General features: G+C 36.7%; 1 protein-coding gene across 1 annotated transcript in view; it reads right to left on the bottom strand.

Moving 5' to 3' along the window:
* Positions 1–2826: 2826 nt before the first annotated feature.
* The window catches only part of LOC130454491 (uncharacterized), a 43065-nt gene continuing 18809 nt past the window's right edge, over positions 2827–27082 (bottom strand). The window contains exons 2-6 of the mRNA XM_056798432.1: positions 26289–26430; positions 25636–25873; positions 16836–16983; positions 5031–5239; positions 2827–3336 (exon numbers count right to left, since the gene is read on the bottom strand). Coding sequence (XP_056654410.1) covers positions 3207–3336; positions 5031–5239; positions 16836–16983; positions 25636–25829 — 681 coding nt within the window. The 5' untranslated portion in view covers positions 25830–25873; positions 26289–26430 and the 3' untranslated portion in view covers positions 2827–3206. The remainder of the gene's footprint in view (positions 3337–5030; positions 5240–16835; positions 16984–25635; positions 25874–26288; positions 26431–27082) is intronic.

The following is a 27082-nucleotide window of genomic DNA, read 5'->3' as shown; positions in this document are numbered from 1 at the left end:
TCACCTAATCTCTTTGACCATAGTCCTTGCCCTTACAACTGTTACTAAGGCAGCAAATAAGAGTTTTGAAGAGAATAATTAAAAGCAAAAATAACAATGACAATTTAAAATGTTCAAATTCCTTTATTTATACATTCTATTACATACTTTCATTATAGACATATATACATAGTCTATACATTTCATGTGAGGTGCTATATGAACCTGTGGGACAGATAAGATCACTGAGATGCTTAGGGTAAAGAGGACCCTGGTACAGAGCCTTGGGGGGATACCCGCTTTAAGAGGACTGAAATAGATTCCTCTTGGTTTTTTAGCTTCTAAGTGAATTACAATGTTCTCAAAGAGGATGGGTAGGTTTGGGGGAAAATCAATTATATCAAAATTAATGCTGTAGAACTGACAGATGGCTCAGTCAAAACAGTGCTGGGCCTCGAGTCAGGAAGATTTGAGTTTAAATTCAGCCTCAAGCACTTCCTAGCTGTATGACTCTAGACAAAATCACTTAACCTCTGTTTGCCCTAATTTACTAGAGAACAAAATGGCGGACCACTCCAGTATCTTTGCCAAGAGAACCCCATGGATAGTTTGTTATGGAATCATGAAGTTACAACTGTACAACAGCAGCAATCAAAGGAAATGACTGTCTATGGGCCTGACTGCATATCTCCATAAACATCAATGGCTAAATCAAAGAGACATCACTGTGTGCTTGAATTTATTTACAATTCTAGCCTGACTTTTTTTTTTAAACATGGAAGGAAATTGCATTTGAGGACTGCATGGAGATTTATCATCCCTGCTTAGCAGCTGTGACATGTTTTGATTATTTCTTCCCAGGATCCTTATTGACTTTGGCAGAAAAAAATACTACTTTCTTTTGCCTCAGAGGCATTTTTCTTGGGCCAATGAAAAGGAGGCAAGTCTGGTGGACTAGGGAGGAAGGGAAGGAAGAACCAACACCTTCTGCCTTCTGGAGTAGTTGGAAATGACAAGTTGATTTAGGAACCAGACACCCAGTGATTTGGAAGGGAAGTGCTAAACCCCTCCAGACCACAAGAGATGACTTCCATCAACTCACTTTGACCTCGTTACTCAGCTCTTGGCCAAAGCACTAGAGGTTTTCCCTAGAAGATGAGTGATTCTCTAAGGGCACTTTGAGTGCAAGTCACAATCTCAGGCTACCCTGAATGCACCCCACATGCCCTCAGGACAAACTCCAAACTGGCTTTTGTGTATTATGGGCATTTTAAAATCTCTATTTCCCTCATTTTCATTTCTGTCTGCTCTTCTATTCCATTTCTGGAGTTCTACTTCTACTCCATTTCTAGTTCATCAAATGAGATATTTATAAAGCATTTAGTATGGCATCTGGCACACAGTAGGTACTTATAAATAATTGTTTCCTTCTTCTTCCTCCTTCTGTAGACAAATGGTCTTACATTTACATCTTCTTTTTTGGTAATTCCAAGAGGGGAAAATGTCTTGACTGGAAAAACACTGAAAGCTGTAATGATCAACTCCCAAATCAGCTGTTAAGTCCATTGGAATAAACATTAGCTAGTTAGAGTTAAGGTTATTTCTAACTGAGAACACAGCTGTTTCAAAGGAAATACGAGCTACCTAGCTTTGTTCCATTCACAGGGTTGACTTAAATAACATCAGTAGCAATTGGAGAAAAATAATGATAACAATTCATATTTATCTAGGGTTTACCATGTGCCTGGCATTGTGCTAGGCACTTTAACACCTATTATTTCATTTGATCATCACAACAAGCCTGAGAAGTAGATTCTATTATCATCCCCATTTTTTTGTTCCATCAATTTCAGTCGTGTCTGACTCTTTGTAACCCCTTTGGGGTTTTTTGGGGTTTTTTGGCAGAGATACTGGGGTAATTTGCCATTTCCTTTTCTGGCTCATTCTACAGACAAGGAAACTGAGATAAACAGAGATTAAATGATCTTCCAAGAGTCACATAGAAAACACATTTATGTTTCAACTTTGGACTCTCTTCTCTCATTAACAACATACTTTACACATTAGATCCTTACACAAAAGTACCACAGAATAAATATGGCAGCAATTTCATTTTTCTAAAAATTCTTTTGCAAACACATCCCCTCTCACTTATATGATTTACTCATTTTTCAGCTTCTTTTCTGTGATTTTACTTAGCATCTCAGACATTTTCTTAAGCCAAAAAGATCTTTAGATATTATGTAGTCCACAAGTCTCATTTCATAGTTATATAAATTAACCCAGGGAGTGAAAAGGCTTGTCCAATGTCACATAGTGAGTAAAAAAAGTGCTGGGACTCAAACCCCAATCTCTGGATGCAGAGCCTGGAGTTCTTTGTTGCCTTTTTTCTATTAGAAACTAGGTGTCCTGGTCAAATGCTCTTTCCAGTCAATCAAGTTAAGTCATGCCAGTTTTCTCCAAATGTCCCTTCCCCCAAAAGAGGAAGAACATGCAGTTTGGAAAGACCAAAGATTTGGAGTTAAAAGAAAACCAAGAACCTGGACTTAAGTACTAGCTTTACCAACTATTAACAGTATGACTTTGAATAAAGAGGGTTCTCTCTCTGGGTCTCAGTTTATTCATCTCTAAGTGAACCTGTTCATGATAATAATTGACCCTTATACCAAACCTTATAAAGTGTGTAAAAAGCTTTAAACCCAAAGTATGATCAGGTCAAAGATTTAAATCTGTGAAGGATCTTAGAGGCCATAGAATCCAACTCAGAAAACAAAGGTCACTAAAATTCCTTGAGCTTCTGAAACAGATAATCATCTTTCCATTATTGTGTCAGGGCAAAAAAAAATCTGTTGTTATCATCATTTATTTAATAATGAACATACATCCGTTTTCTGGCAAACATTATAAATTTGGGGTTCTTTAAAATAAAAATCACATTCTTGCTTTAATCTCCATAAGATATATAACATTTATGACCCTGACAACATGAATTATGAATAATGATTATAGCATGTTACAAATAGTCAAAGGTAATATACATGAGAAATAAAGAATGCAGAAGTACCTAATATAAATGGGAGCATTGATTATTTGGGTCTGCATTCCATCTTACCTATACCTTTTCCAATGAAAATTTCTAGCAACATAATTTTGAATATAACAGCAAAAAATATTTTCTAAATTCCAATAGAGAACATGAAGTGGCCTATGGGAAAAAATAAATAAATTCAGAAGTAGTCTTTTGAAAAAGTAGGTCTCTGGTGTTGCTCTGATTTAAGTTTCCTCTTCATGTTCATTGCGTTATTGAAGGTTTGAGGGCAACTGTTCCCAGTGACCCTCAGTGTGATTTCTTTTGCCCTAGGGAAAAAGAGAAAAGGGGCCAAGTATGAATACAGCACAGCATTTAAGGGCTCATCAACTGACCTAATAAAGTGATCTTATAGATATAGTAGATTCTTCATCAACTCCATTAATCCATGTTCATAAACCAAAGTCATAAATATTCAGTAGTTACTTGAGTTTTCAAATGTTTTAAAGAAGAGAAATAGTGGTATGCCTCAAAAGGTATTTGTTATGAAGAGTCTAAGCATTTATTTGTATATAGGAAGAACCGATTTTTATATGTCTCCATTCATAATAAATGAGTGGGAAAGGATATCAAAGATGCCACCAAACATGGAGTGATGGAGTGAAAAGAGGAAAAATACTTGTTGGAAAAAACAAATTTAGAGTTCCCCTAAGAGGCCAGCAGTTTTAAGAGGAAGAAATAAGCAATATTATTGGTTGATTAAATTGCTTTTGGGACTAAAAGTCAAATTCCTTTCCAATAAAATTTTACTGCAAGTAAAATATGGCATGCTTACTTAACAACCCAAAGAGCTATTTAGTGCCCATGTCCAAGGTACTGTGCTAGTCCTTAGAACAAAATCAATTCTCTGCCCTCAAGGAGCTTACAATGCACTAGGCAGAGAAGGGAAAGACATGGACAGAGATAGGTGAAATATAAGGTATGGAAAGATGGGGGCAAAGGGGAAGAAATATAGCCAAATTGCCCTAAGAAAATTTGAGGAGGGAGAGAATAGTTTCAGCTAGGGGAAAACAGAGAAGGACTTCACAGATGATGGGCAACTGAGCTGGTCCTTGAAGGAAGAAAGGGATTCTGAAAAGTAGAAATGAGTAAGTAATCCATCCCAGGGAAAGGAGATGACCTCTGGATGGTATTGGTGAATCTGGGGGGAAGTCCAGTCTGGCTACAGCATATAATGTGTGAAAGGCACTCACCCAGTAATATGAAATAAAATTGGAGAGGTAGTAGAAACCAGATTTAGATAAAATTAAAAAACAGAACAATGAAGTAATTTAGACATTCCCTCAAAATTGACTGTAAAGAAAATTGATATCATTAGTTATTACTAAGACTTCAGAGAATGGATTTATTGTTGAAGTATTTCCTTGAAGGGGCAATGAGGTTATTACCTACTGATTCAGTGCCGTACTAATCAAACTACCCAAAATTCTTTCATAGAATAGAAAAAATAATGACAAAATTCAGCTAGAAGAACAAAAGACCAAGAATATCAAGAAATTAGTGGAAAAAAAATGTGAAGGAAGGTGACATAGCTGTATTGGATCTCAAGCTGTTTTATAAAGTAGTAATCATCAAAACCATCTGGTGCCAGCTAAGAAATAGAGTGGATAAAAGTCCCAATTACATTTTAATCTAGTTTGGTGCCATTACTCCATGCAGTCAGTTGGTAATGTATTTGACAAATATTTAATGAAATAGGTAACATTACATTGATAGAGCTGATTGTAAGTATTGGTTCCAAGGCTGAAGGGAGGTAAGAGATAGATAATGAGGGTTAAGGGACCTTCCCAGGAACATACTAGAAAGTGTCTGAGCCAAATTGGAACTCAGGACCTCCCATCCACAGGCTTGGCTCTCAATCCAATGAGCCATCTAGTTGCCCATTGGCACTTCCAACCTACACTTTACCATCTCTTTAATGTCATGGTAATCTATTACTTTTGATTTTTCTCTCTTCTGTTACCTCTTAGAATGTGCTCCAGAAAAAGGTGTGAATATATGAACCTGTTCTTCTTTAATCCCATGTCTAGAATTTGCAGCTTTCTTTTCACTCTCCACCACCATGGAGCTGCTCTCTGGATTCATGATACTTTTAATGGTCTTCACATTTTGTCGAAAATCATCCAACAGGGCCTGGGCTAACCGAGATTTCAGCTTATTCTTCTTGGACTTCTAAAAGGAAGCATACAGGGAGATCTTAGAATAGAAAACGTATTTGTTGTTTATTTTTAATTGGAAAGAAGAACTATGACTTACAATTCAAGGTCATATTTCTAATGTAATTTAATAAACTCATTCATCCACAGAATCAAACTCTCATTATTAACCTCTGGAACCTATTTAAATCAGTATACCTATGCTTTTTGGGGGTACATCTTTGAATTCACTCAACCACTCTAGAAATCAATTTGAAATTATGAAAGAAACTAGCCATTAATTAGATCTATGATATAATTAGATCTAGCCATTAATTAGATCTATGATTTTTCTTTAAAACCCTTACTTACTGTCATAGAAACAACTCTAAGACAGAAGAGCAAGAGCTAGTCAAATGGGATTAAGTTACTTCCCCAGAGTTCACAGCTAGGAAATGTCTGAGGTCCCATTTGAATCCACTGTGCCACCTAGCTGCCCCAGATCTATGATTTAATTTTTTTTAATTTTATCTTTATTTTATTCCAATGACAAATCTACATAGGTTTTCCAAAATTACATGATCCTTGTTCTCTCCCCCTTCCCAGAGTGGACAAGCAATTTCACTAGTTTATAAAAGTATTATCACTCAAAACATGTTTCTATATTATTCATTTTTATAAGAGAATCATCTTATAAAACCAAAACCCCAAACCAGATCTATGATTTTAAAATTTAAAAAAGAAGTAGCATTATAAAAGTCTTTCATGTGGGTCATAGCAAGTATCTTGCAAATCCAGGGATTTCCCCCTTATTGTTGTCATTTCTCCCATTATAATGCAGCCAACTCCACTATACAAAGAGAGCCTGTGACAGCCAGGAAAAGGTTAGCAAGTTTGCTCTGCAAGATTTTTTTGATCCTATCATTTCTTTTTGTTTAATTTTTTTATTATTTAGTTAATTTAGAACATTATTCTTTGGTTACAATAATCACATTATTTCCCTCCCTCCACTCAACCCACCCTTCCACAGCTGACACACAATTTCATTGGGTATTACATGTGTCCTTGATCAGAACCTATTTCCATGCTGTTGATTTTTGCACTAGGATGATCATTTGGAGTCTACATCCCCAATCATATCCCCTCGACCCAGGTGATCAGGCAGTTGTTTTTCTTCTATATTTCTACTCCCACAGTTTTTCCTCTGAGTGTGGATAGTGTTCTTTCTCCTAGATCCCTCCAGGTTGTTCGGTGATCCTATCATTTCTAAGCCTACCCACGTTCTTGGTTATCGCTGCCACTGTCAATTGGCAACCTGCAAAGACTCAGGCTGAAAAACATCTTTTGTGACAAGTAGTAAGTCTGAACCTGAAAAATGGCCCCATGCTTGCTTCTCAGGGGATTTCTCTCATGCTTTCCTGAGAAAATGGCATGCATATTTCATTAGATGGAAAATAGAAAATCCCATAAATATGGCCCATCACGAGTCTTCTTTTTATTATGAACACTGGCCTTTGTACCAGCAGTTAGGAAACTAACATTAGCACTAGCTATTAGTCAAGTCTTCTTTGATTTCTATATTTTTTAAATTAAATGACCCCTCTCCACATCTCAGTCCAAAAGAAAATTAGTTGCCATTCAAAGCAAAATTGATTGATAGATTAGATTTAAAGATAGGCAGGCAGAGGTCACCTTAAACATGATCAGCCTTATTGAAAAGAGATGTACAAATGAGATTTTTATTAGCTGAATAATGCTCCTGTGACACCTTAAAATCTGAGGTCATGATAATAAGGGCCATCTTCCATTGTTTTCCTGCCCCTCTCATCCTCTCTGTCCTTAATGAGGAGCATTTCTCTCTCACCTCTGAGGATGAGGACCAATTTACTCACAAAATACTCATCCCAGGGATGGCAGGTAGTCAGCTGGGCACAGAACTATGGCTGTAGGAGTTGTCTTTCATTTTAACTCAGGTAGGGTGAGGCAGCAGATAAAAATGGCAAAGGTACTTACCTCCTCCCCACCAAAAAAAGGTCCATCTCACTCCATGGCTCAGCTTAAGACTTACCATCTTTAAGAGACCTTTCTTAATTCCCCTAGTTGCTGGTATCCCTCTTCATGCCAATGGATTTATTTTTTATTTATTTCTTTATCTATAAACATGTGTCCTTCCCCAGTAAAAGCTAAGCACCTTGAAAGCATGACTAATTTGCTTTTTTAGTCTTGTCTTGTAATTATAGAATCCACCAGCAATGGATGTTTGGGGACAGGGACTAATGGGAGGGCTAATGTTGTCTAAAATTGTTCTAGAGAATTCTAGGAGAAAGACTCCAAAAGGATAAGGAACAGAAGGCAGAATCTAGTATGTCCCCCATCTTGGAAACATTGTTGTTTAAGATTTTTCTGGAGAATTCTGGGAGGAAGACTCCAAAAGGATAAGAAACCAAAGGTAGAGTCTGATATGTTCCCCCATCTTGGAAATATTGTTATCTAAGATTTTTCTGGATAATTCTGGGAGGAAGACTCCAAAAGGATAAGAAACCAAAGGTAGAGTCTGATATGTTCCCCCATCTTGGAAACATATGGCAAGACATTGGTACAAAGTCCATTCTTTCAGTCACAGAGATCATAGTGAACATCTTTAGGTAATATACTTAGTGTGGTAGTTAAAGATGATGAGACGGTGGAATGCTGAATCAACCTGGTTTGGTAAAGTGCTCCCCTCTTCCCACTCTCCGAGCCAGAGAGGAAGCCACTTCATCAACTGCCTCCTATCCATTCCCCAGGTGTCTATTCCTGTTCCTTCCCTTCCCTTCTCCTTTAATCCTCTTTCTTGCTGTTATCTATATCATGCCTATATGAAAAAAAATTAGCATGTTAGCCCCAGTTCTTGTATATTTTTATTGGACAACAAAAATAGAGAGCAAGGGTAAATGTGGGTAAATTGTAGAGAGATGATAAACAGGGAGATCTTGGAAATTAAAAGAGAATCACAGAGCTGTGCCCTTCCTCTCATACTAGTGGTAAGTTAATTAAAAGAAATATGAATTTGTCTTTGGTATCTGGCTACCCACCTTGACTATATTTCCCCTGGACTATTATTGTTGGCAGATCACAGACTCAAAAAAAAAAAAGAGGAGAAAAGTTTATCCTGGTGCATTCCTGAGTTCATTTCTATACCCTTTCCCCATCCATGATTTCTCATGGTATACACTGAGTTCCAGGCTTCACCCATCGTGTGTGTATTATACATTAGACATGGGGAGCGGTCCCATTCAATTTTGCTATCTGTCACAGATATTGGTATTCCTGGTTCCTAGAATGATGACTGGCAATCCCAGACTCTCCCAGCAATGGATCTCTTAGGACTTCCCAGAGAGATAAGTGAAACTGTCGGGGATTATGTATAGGCAGTGCTGGAAGAAAGATGGTGGAAGAAGAGAAGGTACTCAATAAATCCTTGCTGATAAATTGAGAGAGCAGTCAGTTTATATTACAACATTTATTTATTTATTTACCTTGTAGCTGGTAGGACAACAGTGGGTATTTTGGGTGGGCCTCGGTGATAGAAAATCTTCAGAAAAAGGAATAATTTGCTAAACATAGGGGATCTAAAACTGAATCGACCAGTTAAGAATCCAAAAGGAGGTTCAAATACAAAAGGTTCAAAAAAAAAACATTCACAAAGAAAATTTCATGGGAAAATTTAATTAACTCCTTAATGAATTAAGAAATTCAGGTCTTAGAACTTCAACTTAGTGGCCCTACTTTTACCCCCTATAAGTCCCTCCAAGTGCTGTTACTTTGAGTGCAAGCAATCTCTTAGCCGAATGATTCAGCATCCTACATCTTACTGGAAGATGTTTGACTGGTACCTGAATTCACCCAAGAGGTAGGAGCCATATTGTTGTTCTTCCTACCTGCCCTTCCCAAGAGATGGTTGGACTTCAGGAAGGGCTGGAGGAAGAACACCTCTATGGGAGACTTTTCCTGATGTGCAATCCCAGGAGCTTTAAGCAGTCTCTGATTGAGGGGAAGTTATGTTGGGGATGAAGCTGCCAATAGCCCATCCCCAGAGGATTGTGTTTCCTTGGAAGGGGGAGAGAAACAATATTTAGAAAAGAATCAACTGGGAAAAACTTAGTTCCTCTGATTGATACAATAACCCAAGACAATTCAAAAGGACTCATGCTATCTATCCACTTCCAAAGAGAACTGATAGACTCTGAGTACAGAATGAAGCATATTTTTCACTTTCTTTATTTTTCTTGTTTTTTTGACAACGTGGCAGTTGTGGAAATATTTTTTTAATTACTTCATCTGTATAACGACTATCATATTTCTTGCCTTTTCAGTGGGTTGGGGAGGGGGATAGAGGTAGGAGAGAATTTGCAAATGAAAGTCAATATTTTTTAAAAGGAAAGCTGAAGGGGCAGCTAGGTAGCTCAGTGACTTAAGAATCAGACCTAGAGACAGGAGGTCCTAGGTTCAAATCTGGCCTCAGACACATCCCAGCTGTGTGACCCTGGGCAAGTCACTTGACCCCCATTGCCTAGCCCTTACCACTCTTCTGCCTTGGAGCCAATACACAGTATTGACTCCAAGATGGAAGGTAAGGGTTAAAAAAAAAAAGAATAGGAACTTTAAAAAATTAGAACACATCAATTCTATACAAACCAAAGTGACTAGTCTTGAAGAGAGGATACAAGGCAATCATTTTAGGATCATTGGTGTTCAACAAGGACAAAACATTAATATAATTATCCCTCCCCCCAAAAATCAGCCAAACCTGTGAACGTAGATAACAAAGCATTGATAGAGAGAACCCACAGCTCCTTTTGAAGGGAAGAAATATTTGCTTCAAACTCTAAGGATGTTATATTTAATTTTTAAATTTTCAATATCAAATAAAAAACTTTGTGAACATTCGGGTGTGAAATTAAAAATTGATTTTAATTCTATTTGTTAAGACAATTAAAAGCCAATATAGATTTAATATTCTTCTTCTCTGTGTGAATCTAAATTACTTAACCCTGTAAGTATATTCAGGTAACCTCAGGTTACTTGGGTCACAATTCTATTCTTGTAAATTGTGTACTTCAAACTGTAAAACTTTATCCACTGCCCACATTCTGGAAAAACTTGCCTAACGGTCAATCCTCATCCCTTTGGACTGATCCTAGCATGTGCCAGATTAATACCAACACCTGCCAGTCAAATCCCATCCCCTGAGAACTGATCTTATCTCCCAGTGATAAAATGGAGAGAAACTGAGATAAAACTTATTCCACTTATTTCTTATTTAAAATATCTAGTCATCCAGAAAAGGACCTGTCTATGTTGCTTGAGATTTCACTCTGCCATCTTGTTAATCACTATAGATGATCCCATCATCTCTAAATCAGGGTCTTTGGCCACTAAGGAACCACTTACCCTTTTTATTGGCAAATGCTGGCCTTCTTAATAAAGGGAAGAAGGTCAGAACTTTATTGTCTCAGTTTTCTTTAATTCCTATCATGATAATTGAAGATCATGGAGGGACCTGAGTGAGTAATTCCATTCCTGGAACAACTCCCTCAAAGACTGTCTAGAGTGTTTTTGTGGATTTGTACCAAGGGTCACCCTGGGAAGAGTGTAGTCATTGGGGATAGAAGGCTGAAAAAAATTTTACAGTGCCCAACCTCAAAAAACGTCCAATCACATCAGTAAAATTAGTCCCATTGATAATCTAACACATAATTAGGAAAGTAGATAGGAGAGAATTAAGAAAGCTTTTCCTGCTAGCAATTTTATACTGATAATGCTTGTCCTTAAATTTAAAATTAAAATTAAAAACAACCTTCAAAAGGTTAATATTTCAAAAAAAATGATAAATGCCTCTGGGTAGCAAAAGGCCACTCTCTTAAAGAATAATACTTCATTAGGAACACAAAAGAATAACTTAAGCTTTTTGAGATTTAAATGAAAAATTTTAAAGGCTTATAGGAATATGAAAAAATGTCCAGAATCTTTGAAAATTAGTCAAATTGTTTTTTTTTTGGTTATCTAACAATTTTATTTAATTTAATAACAAATTTTGTTATCTAACAATAGGCTTTAAAGGTGTTGGTGTTTAATGGCCCTGCATAAACTGAGGTTTTGAATGCTATCATTTGTGACTGTAAAACTAGAGGTAATGTAACTTGATTAAAGCTTATTTCAAAACTAATTTAAAGTGAGATGTGTTCCCCTATTAAGGTAAAAGTGGTAGATTAGGACTTAATTAAAACTGCCATTGCTACTTGGCATAAAGAAATTTATTGGTTGTGTGCCCTTAGTCCCATTAATTTGCCTCTGTTTACCTCAATCTATTAATCTGTAAAGTGGACAAAAATAGTACTTACCCCCTCAGAATTATTGGGAGAAACAAATAATACAATGACTGTAAAATGTTTAATATAGTGCCTAACATAAATTTGGCAAATCATTGTATTAGTAAAATTGTTAGAAATGAATCTCCTTTCCCAGTTGACAAATGGTCAAAGGATATGAACATGGAATTTTATATGATCAAAGCTATCAATAATCAAATGAAAAAGTATTCTAAATCACTATTGATTAGAGAAATGAAAATTAAAACAACTTTGAGGTATTATTTCATACCTATCAGATTGGTCAATATGACAGTAAAGGAAGATGATAAATGTTGGAGGGAATGTGGCAAAATTGGGACACATACATTATTGGTGGAGTTGGGAACTGATCCAACCATTCTAGATGGCAATTTGGAACTATGTCCAAAGGGCTGTAAAACTGTGCATACCTTTTGATCCAGTAATATATCCCTACTAAGTCTCTACCCCAAAGAGATTTTTTTAAAAAATACATCAAATGAGGTAATATAATTTTAGTTAGGAATAATAGAAATATATATTTAAGGTTTCCCACACCCATAAAAGGGCAGCTAAGTTATGTAGTAGATAGAGCACCAGACCTGGAGCCAGGAAGATCTGAGTTTAAATCTGATCTCAGATACTTGCTATCTGTGTGACCCTGGAGAAGTCACTTAACTTTGTTTGCCTTAGTTCCTCATCTCAAAAATGAGGATATACTTAAGAAAGAAATGGCAAACCATTCCATTGTTTTTGCCAAGAAAACCCCAAGAACAAAATCCAACGGATCACATAGTCAGACACAACTAAAGAACTAACCAACAAAAAACACACATAAAATCATGAATCCATCTACAAATTACAAAGCAGAGAGATTCTATTTATATCTCTTCCCTATTTTACATGCTTCCCTAAGGGTTATGAAATCCTGACTTCTTAGTATACTAGGTCATTATTCTGAAATGAAAAACTACAAGATAAAACTTGCTAAATTGTGGAAGAAGTTGTTTAAAACATTTGACATTTAAGCCTACTAATCTCATTAGCCAAAGTGGAAGAAATTCTCATGAAAGAACATAGAGAAAGAAGTTAGCATCCTTTCTGTTTTTAGTTCATTTCTAAAAAATATTAGAATTTTATATATAAGAAATCTATAGCATGATTTAAATTGTTTTGTTGCATTAGATAAATAATAATAAGTAGTTATCAATCATACCCTCGATTTAAAATGTTGCATTGATTTCCTGGTAAGCAAGGGGAGAACTAATAGGTTTACTTAGAGTATAAAAGTAATTTTGTGATGTTTTGTGATTATAAAAACAAAAATTCTGTGATCACTGAAATTTTGCTATTTGAGATTAAATCTCATGGAACTTTCATTTGATATTATTTTAAGTTTTTATTCCAGGCATTCTTGTCTAAATTGTTGTGATGCCAATAGTAAACCTTTGCAAAAGAAAAATAAGTGATGCTCAAAGGGAGTGCAGTCTGAGGACAACCACAGGTGGATGTCTGTGCCTGGAGACAGCTGAGGGGATGATTTGGTGAAGGCAAATGAAGGATCTTCTTGACTCAGCTTCCCATTATGATATTTCCTCCCTGGACATGAAAGTTTTCCACCTCATTTTTTTGAGTTTGGTTTTGCTATTCTGTGAATACCGTGAAACTTTGTTGTGTCATTGGCTCTCAGCCTGGATTCTTACCTGGATTCAAACAAAGCTAGGAGAATATTTTCCTTTGCTATAATTATGCCCTTCCTCTTTCCTTTCATAGCAAGTTTTTTATGTCAGAGTAGATGAACACTAAAGCATCTGAATTATAAAGGGTTCATATTAAAAACACCAAAATGCCAGTGGACTATATCAAGTCCATATCCTAACCAAATAAATAACAGGATTTTCGAGTTTGTCATTCCCTTAAGAATTCATGTTCATATATAAGAACAGATTTTTGAAATATCTTTCTTTCAAACTGATATAGTGGGAATATCCTTCTAAAAGGGGAATTAAATTAAGATAAAGATAGAATATAAAATGTTTCAAAATTGAATGGGGTAGAAGATTTATTTTTAAAGCTTAAAGAGTTTCAGAGCCCTGCCTTCTGTGATATTTTGAAGTGTTTAGCTTTTATTTTTCAATAGCATAACAATTTGCTACCATAGCACAAGGCAGTTATAAGTAGTAATACTGAAATTTTTCTTTTTATGCACCCTAGATTACATGTCTATTTTGGCAAATATTAATTTTTCCCCAGAATGGCTCATCTTATAAGTCAGACAACTTGTGTTTTTGTTTTGTTTTGTTTTGTTTTAATTCACGAATTTCTTTTAAGTTTCTCCCTTTAGCCTGGTTAGCAATGTCACTATCAGGGACAAAATTTGGTTAACGATAGGAGAGATGTAAAATGTTCAGTTCTCTGAAGTTTTAGGTAAATGATGGGTTCCTGATTCTTGAGTTGGTTATTGGAATACCAAATGCAGAAGAGTACACTAAATTGAGGTCTATTTTGCAAAAGATTATAGCAGAAGCATCTAAGAATCTCTGTAAGAGAAGCAGATCTAGGAGAAGTCCTTCCCTTCAGAGCTGCTCTGAGAAAAGGCCTATTCCAGAATGCCCAAGAGATGTTTTCAGAAACCAGAGACTACATGAGAAATTTGAGGCATGAGTATTGATAAAACGGCTATTGGGAATGGATCTGAATGTCTACCATTTCCTCTCATTCCTTCCCCATGAGCTGCTGTCTCTGTATGACTTACTCACCAAAGGGGACTGCCTTCATGGAGTTTGTCAATGCATCAGGTGTGTTGCTCTCAAAAGCCAAGGGATAGATAGTTATAGGATTAAATCTGATGGGTGTGGGGGCTATCCTTTCTCAGATTAGATCCTTTAAAATAGAATATGTAAAGATATTTTTAGTTTTCCCATATATTAAGTAATAGCATTAAAAAAAGTAAAGATACTAGTCCAAAAATGGATGAGAATCCACAAAGAGACCTGTGCCACAATGGGTTCTCCTAGCCCTAGTCTTCAAAATTGCTTTTTTACTTTGGTAAAATGATTCCTAAGAAATCCATAATGGCTCAAAATGACTCAAATGTTTTATTCATAGCTTTTTTTTGCTTCTGTAATGATTATTTTAGCTTTTCTAAACATTATGGAGTGATAGACATATATGACTTTTATTATACTTTGTTTTGTAACTTTAATTAGGTTCATGGAAGTCATGGCTTCCCAAGAATCAAAGGGGGGATTTATGAAATTGAAATTTGATTTTTAATTCTATTTGTTAAGACTTAATCAAGCCAACATAAATTTTATTTTTTCCTCTTCTGTGTGAGTCTAAACTCCTTACTCCTACAAGTCTATTCAGGTAACCTCAGGTCACTTGAGTCACAATTTTATTCTACTGTTGTAATTTTACCATTCATCCATCTAAACTGTTGAGCAACTCCTATCACCCACAGATGAATCTTATCAACTGAGAACTGATCTCATTTCCCATGATGTGATAGGGAGGAACTGAGATGGCCCTTATAAGAAAACATACCTATAATGGTCAAGATTTTGTTCTATTATAAAAGATCCTATCATCCCCAATTCAGGGTCTTTGGTTCCTGAGAAATCATTGATCCCTTTAATTGGCAAATTCCAGTCTTGCTAATAAAAGGAACATGCTTAGAATTCTATTGTCTTTCATTTACCTTACCATGACACAAGAGAAAGACTTCCAAAACATGAAGGGATACTTCCAAGTAAAGCAGTAATAGGAAAGATCCTAAAAATATGCTCCTAAATCTTTAACTAACACCTCATTAATGATCAAGACCATCAAAGGGATAAACTCCTTCATCCAGCCCAAGTCTACATAAGAAAATTGCTCAGTCCCTTAAAAAGAGATCCAGCATGAACTCTAATAAATGGAGCCTGAAGACAGTGGAATTTCTTCCCTAGACTGTTGGAGCCACAGTAGGAGACAAAACCAGCCTTTAATTGGTCATTGCTCAGGGAGATAGGGCTGGGTAGAGTGAGCATGTCTCTGGACATTCCAAGAAACCTGAAGCCTGTGCTTCTGGCAGAACTATAGCAAAATATAGGGCCAGAACCCTGGAGGGTATGGGGAGAACTGGAGGAAAAAGCCAGTGAGGCAACTCTGAATTGGGATTTTGCAAGGAGACAGAAATGGAACCAAGATTAACACCACAATAAACCACTAGAATATGGATACAGAAGCTAGATATTCACTAGGAGTCAGGGCCTAGATATAGATACCTCATCTAGAACTATAGTTAAAGTAGCATCTAGACTGTAGAGGGCCTAGACCCAACAGGACCCACAAAAATTTAAAAACATTTTACTAGATGTCAGCATACTAAATATTCACAGCCTCCAAACTACATGGAAATAAAAGATTTTAAAATATAGAGACCAAGCTAAAGAGATTAAACTCTTACAGAAAGAAAATGAGGAACATCTAGACAACTACTTGAGGATGCTTTCAAGTAAGTCTACAAAGGATGACCATATAATGTTCTATGAAATTCCCCCCAAAAGCATTTCCTTTATCATCATTACAATAGCCCATAGAATATTAAATAGAAAAGAATGATAACAAGATAACTTATTCCAAGACCACTTCTGTCTGAACCCATCAAATTCTGAGGCTACTGATTTTTATGTCAATTGTTTTAGCTTAGTTTTTAAGATTAATGTAATTAATTTTTTTGCTTTTAAAATTTTCTTATCATTATTTTTAATAATAAATTTCCATCTGTTTTCCAAAGTTATATGATTCATGTTGTCTCTATCCCTTCTTCCCTCCCTCCTCCTAGAGCTGACAAGCAATTCAGTCTGGATTATACATATATTATCATGCAAACTTGAAAACTAATGTAATTATATTAACATATAATTATATGTAACTACATTAATGTTTATTTAATGTTAAATTAACTTTAATGTTAGTAATTACTATTTATTATATTAATGTTTTTAAACATTTTAATTTTTTTAAAGAAATGTTTGGAGTAGATGACTTATAATTTTTCTTTTCTATAAGTTTAGAATTTTGCATATTGAGTCCTTTTAAATTGAGAACCTTTTAATTTCCATATCACTCTTATCCACAAGCCTTAATGGTATTGAAATACAAAAGTCCTTATTTAAGTACTAAATATATTCCCTTGTAATGTCATGCTACATGCGGTATAGTCATTAATTGAGAGAGGTTTGTGGGAAAAGGTAGTTTCTCTGACTATACAGTTACCTGCTCATACTTCATAGTTGCTGTCATTGAAAATAAGGGTTGAAGTTTCGGCAAAGTGCTTTTATCTGTTTTACTAACTAACTCCTCTTGTTTTTTAGAAGTTGAAGTAAGTGTATTCCTTTTTTCATTAATATCATCCTGTGAAAATCTGCAAGAAAAAACAAATTGTGAGTTCTAAGCACCAAATTATAATCTAGGAAAGCATTCAGGAACACAAACACAATACAATTTAACTTTTATTTGATCAGACTGAGGAATGACTTGGATTCTTATAAATTTGATTTAATTCTTTCTATATTTGAAAAGTGAAACCTTTATCAGAGAAATTTATTATAAAAATGTTTTCCCAGTTTGTTGTTTCCCTTCTAATCTTGGTTTCATTGGTTTTGTTTGTACAAAACCTTTTTAATTTAATACAATAAAATTATTCATTTTATATTTTATAATGTTCTCTATCTCTTGTTTGGTCAAAAATTCTTCCTTTCTCCATAGATTTGACAGGTAAACTGTTCTATGTTTCCCTAATTTATTTATATCAGCCTTTATGTCTAAGCCATATATCAATTTTGATCTTATCTTGGTATAACATGTGAGATGTTGATCTATACCTAATTTTCACCATCCTGTTTTCCAATTTTCCCAGTAGTTTTTGTCAAATAGTCTTATTCCAAAAGCTGAGATCTTTGGGTTTATCAAACACTAGATTGCTGAAGTCATTCACCCCTACTCTATTCCATTGACCCACCAGATTGTTTTGGTGATTATGGCTTTATAGTACAGTTTAAGATTTGGTACTTCTAGGCCAACATCTTCCACATTGCTTTTTCACTGGTTCCCTTAATATTCTTGATCTTTTGTTCTCCCGATGAGTTCTGTTGTTATTTTGTCTAGTTCTATAAAATAGTTTTTTGATGGGAGTCAAGATGGAGGCTCAGAGACAGCAATAGTTCAGACCTCCTTAAACTCTTCCTCACCAATCAAAAACACAATGCTTAGAGGGCTTTGAAAACTAAATCTAACAACAGGACAGAGCTAGGGAACCCTCTTCCTGGACCCAACTTAAAAGACTGATCTGAGAGCCTTGCTAACTAAACTCCAAGGGCAAAAGCTGCAATAAATTATAGGCAACAACATTGACAACAGGGCAGGAAGCCCAGCTCCTTATCAGCTTCTGCTGTCAGCCAGGGAAGATCTGACTAACCTGATCAATAAGCAGAACAGAGAAGAAGCCCCTTCAGGACAGAACAGCCCAAACCCACAGATCCAACACATGAAGAGAGGAGCAAAACTACAGGCAACTATGAGGGAGGAGAAATATGAGTAAACAACAGAAAAAGAAAAAAGAAATTACAATCAACAGCTTCTATTCAGGCAATGAACAAAGAGCAAATGCAACAGAGGAAGATCAAGGAATACCAAGCAAAAACACAGAAACTCCAGAAAACTGGATACAGGCTTTGGAAGAACTCAAAATACAATTCAAAAAACAATTAAGAGAGGCTGAAGACAACTGGGAAAAGAACTTAAAAAGCAAAATAAATCATCTGGAAACAGAAAATAGTGTCTTGAAAGCCAAAATTAATCAGCTTGAAAATGAGGCAGAAGAGATGAAAGATGAGGCAAACAAAATGAAAGATGAGGTGAAGAAGGTGAAAGATGACCTACAAAGAAAATCAGACCAGGGAGAAGGATGATCAAAAAAACAGGAATGAAATTCAATCTTTAAAAACTAGAATCCAACAACTAGAAGCAAATGACTTCACAAGGCAGCAGGAAACTATAAAACAAAATAAAAAGAATGAAAAAGTTGAGGAAAATAAGAAACACCTCATCCACAAAACAGAAGATCAAGAGACAGGAGTCCAGGAAAGACAACTTAAGAATCATTGGACTACTGGAAGATCAAGACAAAAGAAAAAACCTGGACATCATTCTACAGGAAATTGTATAAGGAAACTGCCCCAACATTCTAGAAAAAGAGGGAAAAGTGTAGATTTAAAAAATCCTCAGATCACCTCCTGTACTTAATCCCCAACTGACAACACCCAGGAATGTTATAGTCAAATTCAAGAACTCTCAGACCAAGGAAAAAAATATTACAAGCTGCTAAGAAGAAGTCATTCAGATACTATGGAACCACAGTGAGGATAACACATGATCTTGCTACATCTACACTGAAGGACCAAAAGGCATGGAATATGATATTCCAGAAAGCAAGGGAACTAAGTCTACAACCAAGAATTAACTTATTACAGGGGAAGGTATGGTCATTTAATAAAATAGAACCCTTCCAGGCATTCATAAAGAAAAGACTGAGCTTGAACAGAAAATTTGATGCCCAGACATAGAACTGGAGAGAATCACCAAAAGGTAATTAAGAAAGGGGAAAAAAATTTAAAAAAAAATTTTTTTAAGGGACCCAATAAGTTAAAATGATTTGTATCCATACAAGAAAAGAGGATATTGGTAACTCTTAAAAATTGTTATTATTACCTGGGTAGCTAGAAGAATTATACTTACAGGGAACAGTGAGAAACTATATAGGATAAAATGTCAAGACATATATATATGTATATATATAACTAGAGGTAAAAAAAGGTTAATACTAAGAGAAAAGGGAAAAGAAATAAAATGGGGCAAATTTATATATCATAAAGAAACACATGGCAGGAATGGGAGAGAACACCAATACACTGGAAGGATAAAGGGGTTGGAGATAGGAAATGCTTTATTCTTACATGCATTGAAATTGACTCAAAAAGGGAAAAACAATCAGATCTCTTGGGGTAGAGAATTGATTCACTCCCCATAGAGAAGTAGAAGGGTAACAAATGGACTGGTGGGGAGGGAAGCAATACAAGGGAGAGAGAGAGTGGGGGTAGTTTAAAAAGTCCACAAAGAAAATAAGAGGAGAATAAGAAGGGGGGGGGGGAGGGTAGTAGTAGTAGTCTCTCGGTAACCGAGGATGACGATTGTCTTTGTGTGTTTTCATCTATGGTGTATAGATGAGTGTGCACAAAGACACTTGTGCATGAAGGAGATTTAAGTGGAAAAGTCGATGCACAGAGACAGTCCCACTCTCTCGGCATTGAAAGCCTGGGTCCATTGGCATGAAAAATCGTTACACCTGGAGACTTCCTCAGCTGCATTGGATGGCTGTGTTGTCTTTTGTGCTCCAACACGCCCTAAGCACTCCACAGTGCTTTGCTGCATCGCCATCTCAGCCATTGAACCGTCTTATTGGTTTCTTCCTCCTGTTTGGCTGAAGCAGTCTTCACATGCTGGGTGAGCAAAGCCCTGGTTCACCAGGGGTCGACGACCCGATGGCTACACTCACAAGGTTTAGCCGGCCTGTCGAAGCTGTTGCCCGGGGTATGGCCACTGCCGCATGCTAGCAGCTACTGGGAGCCACAAGTGAGAGCTGGGTGTCAGGTGAGGGTCAGAGGCTGGAGAGCTGCCCTAAGAGGGCACGGCAGGCCCTCCATACCAGAGATACTACCCCTCCCTGAGCACCCCATACACCCCTGGAGGGGGGGGTAGAAAGAGAAGTAAAATAAGGGTAGGAATTAGGGGGACTGATTAAAAACAAAACACTGGTGTAGAAGGAAATAGTGAAAGAAAAAAGGGCAGCACTAGGAGTGGAAATCAAAATGTTGGGAAATACACAGCTAGTAATCATAACTGAATGTGAATGGAATGAACTCACCCATAAAATGCAAGCAAATAGCAGAGTGGATTAGAAACCAAAATCCTAACCTATGTTGTCTACAAGAAACACACATGAGAAAGATAGACACACATAGGGTAAAGGTAAGAGGATGGAGCCAAATCTATTGGGCATCAACTGATAAAAAGAAGGCAGGAGTCACAATCATGATACCTGACAAAGCCAAAGTAAAAATAGATCTAGTTAAAGGCGATAGGGAAGGTAATTACATCCTGATAAAAGGCAGGATAAACAATGAGGAAATATCAGTACTCAACATGTATGCACCAAATGGCATAGCATACAAATTTTTAAAGGAGAAACTAGTGGAGCTCAAGGATGAAATAGATAGAAAAACTATACTAGTGGGAGACCTGAACCTTCCTCTATCAGAACTAGATAAATCAAACCAAAAAAATAAATAAGAAAGAGGAAAGAGAAGTGAATGAAATCTTTGTTATTTAGAAAATCTGGAGGGAATGAACTTCCTTTGACACAAGTGTTTCATGAAATCTAATTGGGATCCCATGAGAAATTTCAGTGCGTATCCTTTCACTAAAATATTACAGATAATATATACATTGGTAATTGTTACAGGAACATTTCCAGTATGAATATAAGTTCATAATTTATAATACCATATTTTCTTACCCTCTATCCTGAGGGTATTCCATAGCCTTGGGTCCCTGGACTAGTATTTAGGGGTTTCCTCATATACTTCAAACACAGATTTCAAAACTGTCCTATAGCTAAATTAATGTAGGAAGTACTACAGCAACCAAAAGAGCAATGGGGAGAACATCTTCATCTAAAAATTAGAACATCTGCTGGGCCCAAGAGGCATAGCTCACTTTATTCCTTTATAAAGATATCTGTCTGTTCTTGACCTATAAACATGGTGATTAGGTTAATTCCTTGGGAAAGTTGGCCTTTAATGAAAGGTGTTTAAGCTCCTTTTTCTCCTATTCTTTGGCTTTTTGAGAAGTGGGAGGGGGGAATTAGTGTTGTTGTTTTTTTTTTAAACCCTTACCTTCAGTCTTAGAATCAATACTGTGTATTGGTTCTAAGGTAGAAGAGTGGTAAGAATTAGGCAATGGGGGTTAAGTGACTTGCCCTGGGTCACACAGCTGGGAAGTGTCAGATGCCAGATTTGAACTGTTATAAGGGATTTAGTAAAAGCAAAGACAGGACAGAAGAGAAAGTTCTAGAACTCTGAAGAGGACACAGGCAGTTTCTTCTCAGGAGGAGATAGGACAGTTGGTGGAATTACTCTTTGGAGTAGGACTGTGTTCTTCCTTCAAAAAATTCATCTTCTGGGAAGTGGTAGAGATTGGTTAACACTCCATAGGTGGACTGTGTGAGTTAAACCATTACTCCCCTTCCTGTGTGGTCCTGCTGCTGCTGTGATCTCTACTAGGACTCCTACAAGACTCAAGAGGACACAGGTCATGAGACCATCCTTTGACTCTTGTTCCTGTTACCAAATTTTAATAGATTAACTAAAGGGGTTAATTTGAATAGTTATAGAAAGCCGACTTATAGGTAATGAAATCAGTAGTGAGTGGGGTTTAGTACTCTGACCTTGAGTTAAGATTGGATCATCCCTATTCCCATCTCTTCTTCCCTTACCTTAAAATAAACTGTCATTTTCTTATAATTATAGGTTTTACCCATAATTTTAATATACCTATTTCAGCTGGTGAGTTAAGTAGATTGAATCTACAGAAATTGGCCTAGGCCAGAGTGGTTTAGAAAAGTCTGTGAGGCTGACAGTTAGGGCACCTTGCAACATTCCACTTTTCTAATTCAGATAAAGCAAAATTTTCACCTGTCAGAGCCCAGCATACCGGGGCAGAGTTCAAGCTTTTGGTGACAGGGGAAAGAGAATGCTGGTCAGAGTGAAAGCAGAATACAGAAACACAAAGTAGAAGAGACATCCAGAATCCCAGGTTGGAGTTTACCTAGCTAAGCCTCCACACTCCAACATGTGGGGCAAACAAGTGGTGAATCTGTCCTGGAGTCAAGCAGCCCTGAGTTCACATTTGGCATCAGATACTCACTGCCTTCTCCCTCTGTCCCTCCAGGGATGTATTCAAATAATCCCAGCAGGATCTTCAAGTAAGAAGAGAGGGTGGAAGAAGAGGTAACTCTTTTTAAAAATCTATATTGATCATCAGCTTTTCCTTCTCAAGTGGCCAATCGGGGAGTTACTTCATCACCTCAAGTAATACATTTTTTTTTATTTAGAATATTTTTCCATGGTTATACGATTCATGATTCTCCAACCCCCACTTTTTCCATCCCCTCCCAAAGCTGACAAGCAGTTCCACTGGGTCATACGTGTGTCATTGCTCAAAACCGATTTATGTGTTGTTCATATTGTAAACCTCAAATTTCCTTAGACTTATAAATGTTGGAAATTTCACCATTGGGATATTTCATACTTGGAAAATTTCTTACTGATAGTCTATTGGAATGGGAACCCCATTGGCATGGGAGGTTCCTTCTCTTCCCTTCTTAAGATTACTTTAGGACAGAAACCCTTTGCTGAACAATGGAAAGGACTTTGACTTATGCTTAAGCATAGAACAGGAATTTCTTTGAGTCTTGATTGATTTTAGAATTGATACAATGGAGATACTTGGAATCAATCTCCACCCTATTCAGTCCTAACAGGATTGAGTAAGGGCTGCAGCCTAGATCAAAATTTAATTATTCCAATCTCTACCCTACTCAAGTTAACAGGATTTAGAAAGGGCTGTAGCAAAGGAGTAAAGATTTAATCATTTGAAAATATGACCTTCAACAGACATGTGCAAAGCCAGAAACCTCTGGGCGGTCCTGGGTTAGGAAATTTGAGGTTTACAATATGTGCAGTAGAGTCATCTGCAAGTAATACATCTTTCACAGAAGAGCTACACGTGTCCCTAAGGTCCCCAGAAGTTTCAGGGTGACCTGTGGCACACATTCCCTACAGGCACTCTCATACATGATCCCTAGGGTAAAACTTCTAATTCAAACATATTATATACACATTTACAAGGTAACTTAAGTATATGGGGGGTGGGTAGCAGGAGAGAAGGTAGATCAAGAAAGACATTGGATACCAAGTGGTACTTCAGCTGAGTTTTACAGTCAACTAAGAATTCACCCAGGTGGCAAACTGAATAGAGTGCTAGCCCTGGGGACAGGAAGACTTGAGTTCAAATAGGACCTCAGACTCTTCCTAACTATGGCCCTGGGCAAATTACTTAACCTTGTTTGCCTTCATCTTCTTATCAGTAAAATGAGCTGGAGAAGGAAATGGAAAATCGATCTAGTATGTTTGCTAAGAAAACTTCAAATGGGATCACAAAGAGTTGAACACAACCAAAATGACTGAATGACAACCAAAAGGGATTCCAAGAAGGGAAAGGAATAAGGCCAGCCTCTACCAAAACAAAACAAAACAAAATACAGAAAAGAAATGGAATATCACGTATGAGGAAAAGCAAAAAGACCAGACTGAATGGACCAAAAAGCATGTGAAGAGGAAAAATGGGTATGAATAGTGGAAAGATAAGTTGGATTCAGGCTGTAAAGGGTTTTAAATATCAGAAGATTATGCGATTATTTGGTCCTACAGGTAACTACTGGAACTGAGCCTGGCATGATCAGTCCTATGCTTTAAGAATCTCGTGTTGGCAGCTCTGTGGAGGATGAATTTTAGAGAAGAAATACTAGAGGCAGGAAAAGCAATTGGGAGGTTTTTTAAATAGGCTAGATGAGAAATGATGATGGGCTAAAATAGGATAGTAGCTATACTAGACAAAGGGATGGTTGAAAGAGACATTATGAAGGTAGAATTGGCAAGACTCAGAAACCGATCAGGTTCACTCCAAGTTTGGGAATCTGGGTGACTGGCATGAAGATACGCCTTCCACAAAAATATAATCAAATCATTCAGAAACTCTTCATTGCCTATAAATAAAGTATACACTCCGAAAATATGGTTTTTTGGTTGTTTGCTTGGTATGGCACTGAATAAGTAAATTAATTTAGGTAGGACTATCATTCTTATTATATTAGCTTAGTCTAACTATGGGCAATTAATGTTTTGCCAGTTGTTTAGATCTAACTTTGTGTGAAAAGTGTTTTGTAGTTGTGTTCATATAATTCTTGTATTTGTCCTGGCAAATAGATTCCCAGGTATTTTATATTGTCTAGGGTGCTTTTAAATGGAATTTCTCTTTCTAATTCCTGCTGCTGAGATGGATTGGAGATAAATAGAAATGCTGATGACTTGTGTGGGTTTATTTTGTATCCTGCAACTTTGCTAAAGTTGTTGATTATTTCCACTAGCTTTTTGGTGGATTCTCTGGGGTTCTTTAAGTAGACCATCATGTCATCTGCAAAGAGTGACAGCTTGGTCTCCTCACTATCTACTTTAACTCCATTTTGTCTCTTCTCTTATTGCTAAAGCTAATATTTCTAGTACAATATTAAATAATAGTGGTGATGAATGTGGTATTTCAGACTTTCTTTCTCTCCCTCACTCTCCCCCCACAAGAGGGAGCTCCTATCCCAATAGCAAAGTCAACCAAATCAATGCTACTGTTTACAAAGAACAGTGAAACTCATATGAACTGATCCAAAACGAAGCAAGCAGAACTAGAAAATTTCACAAAATAACAATATTATAAAGAGTAACAACTTTGAAGTATTTGTGAATTCTGGTCAAGTTAACAACTAAACATGATCCCAGAGGAATTAAATGAGAATTCAATGTATTTAATCCTGTCCATGACATTATCAGTGGACATACCCCAATCCCTCCTTAAAGACCCAAAGTCCCAAAGAGTCATTAACAGCGGACTTAGCTCAGTTGATTGGAGAATTTCCCCTAATTAATCTTTTAACCTAATATCCTTCCCTTCCACCTTAGTACAATAGGTAGAAATCTCCCTGACAGCAGTATAATTTAGCCTTAAGCTTAGTGAGAAGGGTTTTATTACTGACTATCCTTTTTATGGCAGGAATAAAAAATATAAAAAAACATAAACCACTAACCCCCAGTACCCAGTGCTGTCACCTGTTGTAAGTAACAGATCTTACCTCAGGGGTGAAGAGAAATTGTTAGGAAAACAAATAGGTGAGCCATGGATCTGGAGCATTCTCTTCTTTGGAGTCCTATTTCTGTTTGTAACATAATCAACGATGGTAGAAAAGGGGACCTTGCTAGGATCCTGCTTCCCTGTGTTTATCGTGGCAGGGTTGATGAAAGGTAGTGATGAGTCTGAGAATGGCATGGTTTCTGATGTTGATTCTGTGGACCTCTGGACACCAAATAGAACTGTAAATTAAATAAGAGACTCAGTCTGAGTCCATGTGTAGTTGTTTATAAATATTTCAGTTATTCATAATAGTTCAAGAAACATCTTTCTGACCAGTGAATTATTTTTCTTTCCCTTCATGACCACATGAACTATGTTGGGCTTAATTATTATCTTTATGCAGATAATACCCAGATCTATGTGCCTAGCCCCAGTGTTTCTCCTGATCTCTAAACTTGCATCTCCAGATGTCAATCAGAAATTTTCAAACTCATTACCTATTGGCATCTCAAACTCAACATCTCCAAAAGAGGACTCATTATCTTCCCCAAAAAAATCTACCCTTCTTCCAAACTTCTCTGTTTATATCAAGGGTACCAGCATCCTTGGAATGGCCCAGATTCACAATCTCAGGATCAAAATTGTCATTTCTACCTTCAGAGCATCTCTCACATCCATCTCCTTCTCTCTTCTCACACGGCCACCATCTTGGTCCAGATCCTCATCATATCTCAACCAGGTAATTGCAATAGCAGAGGTGAAAGTGCAGGGCTTTTGGAGGTGATGGTAAAGAATCCTATACAAGTAGAACACAAGTTATATGGAAGTGAGAGAGCAGTGGGAGCTAAAACCAGATTACAGAGCACCCTGAAGATCAGAAGGAATTTGGACTCACCTTATATGCTGCTCACCATTTTAGAAATTTGGAACTGATTAAGAGGACCTCAAGCACAATCTCCTCACATTATAGAGTAAGAAACTAAGGTCCAGCTAATTGACTTGTCTAACATCAGAAAAGCCAGGAATCAAACCCAAGTCTTCTGATTTGATGCAACAGACAATTGCTTTTTGTGCAGCGGAGTTACATGATTAAAATTATACATCTGGAACAGCAATCTAGCAGGAGGGTATAAAATGGATCAAAGAAATAACAAACTGGCAGCAAAGACATTGTTGCAAGTTAAGACAGAAGTGGCCATATTACAAGAGTCCAAATGAGAATTTTCAAAGGATGACTTGAACAATGACAATGGAAAGAGTACTGGCTCTGGGTTCAGAGGATCTGGGTTCAAATCCCACTCAATTGCTTATAATATCTTTGAATTTGTATACATCATTAAGCTTCCTTGGACCTGTTTCCTCGTTTGTAGAATAACGAAGTAAAATGGCATTGATGGACCTGCACTAAAGAAGACCTGAGTTCACATCCACTGTCAGACACGTACCAT

This window comes from Monodelphis domestica, chromosome 5 (genome assembly GCF_027887165.1).
Source record: "Monodelphis domestica isolate mMonDom1 chromosome 5, mMonDom1.pri, whole genome shotgun sequence".
Classification (NCBI taxonomy): domain Eukaryota; kingdom Metazoa; phylum Chordata; class Mammalia; order Didelphimorphia; family Didelphidae; genus Monodelphis; species Monodelphis domestica.
This window is presented reverse-complemented; position numbering and strand designations above follow the sequence as displayed.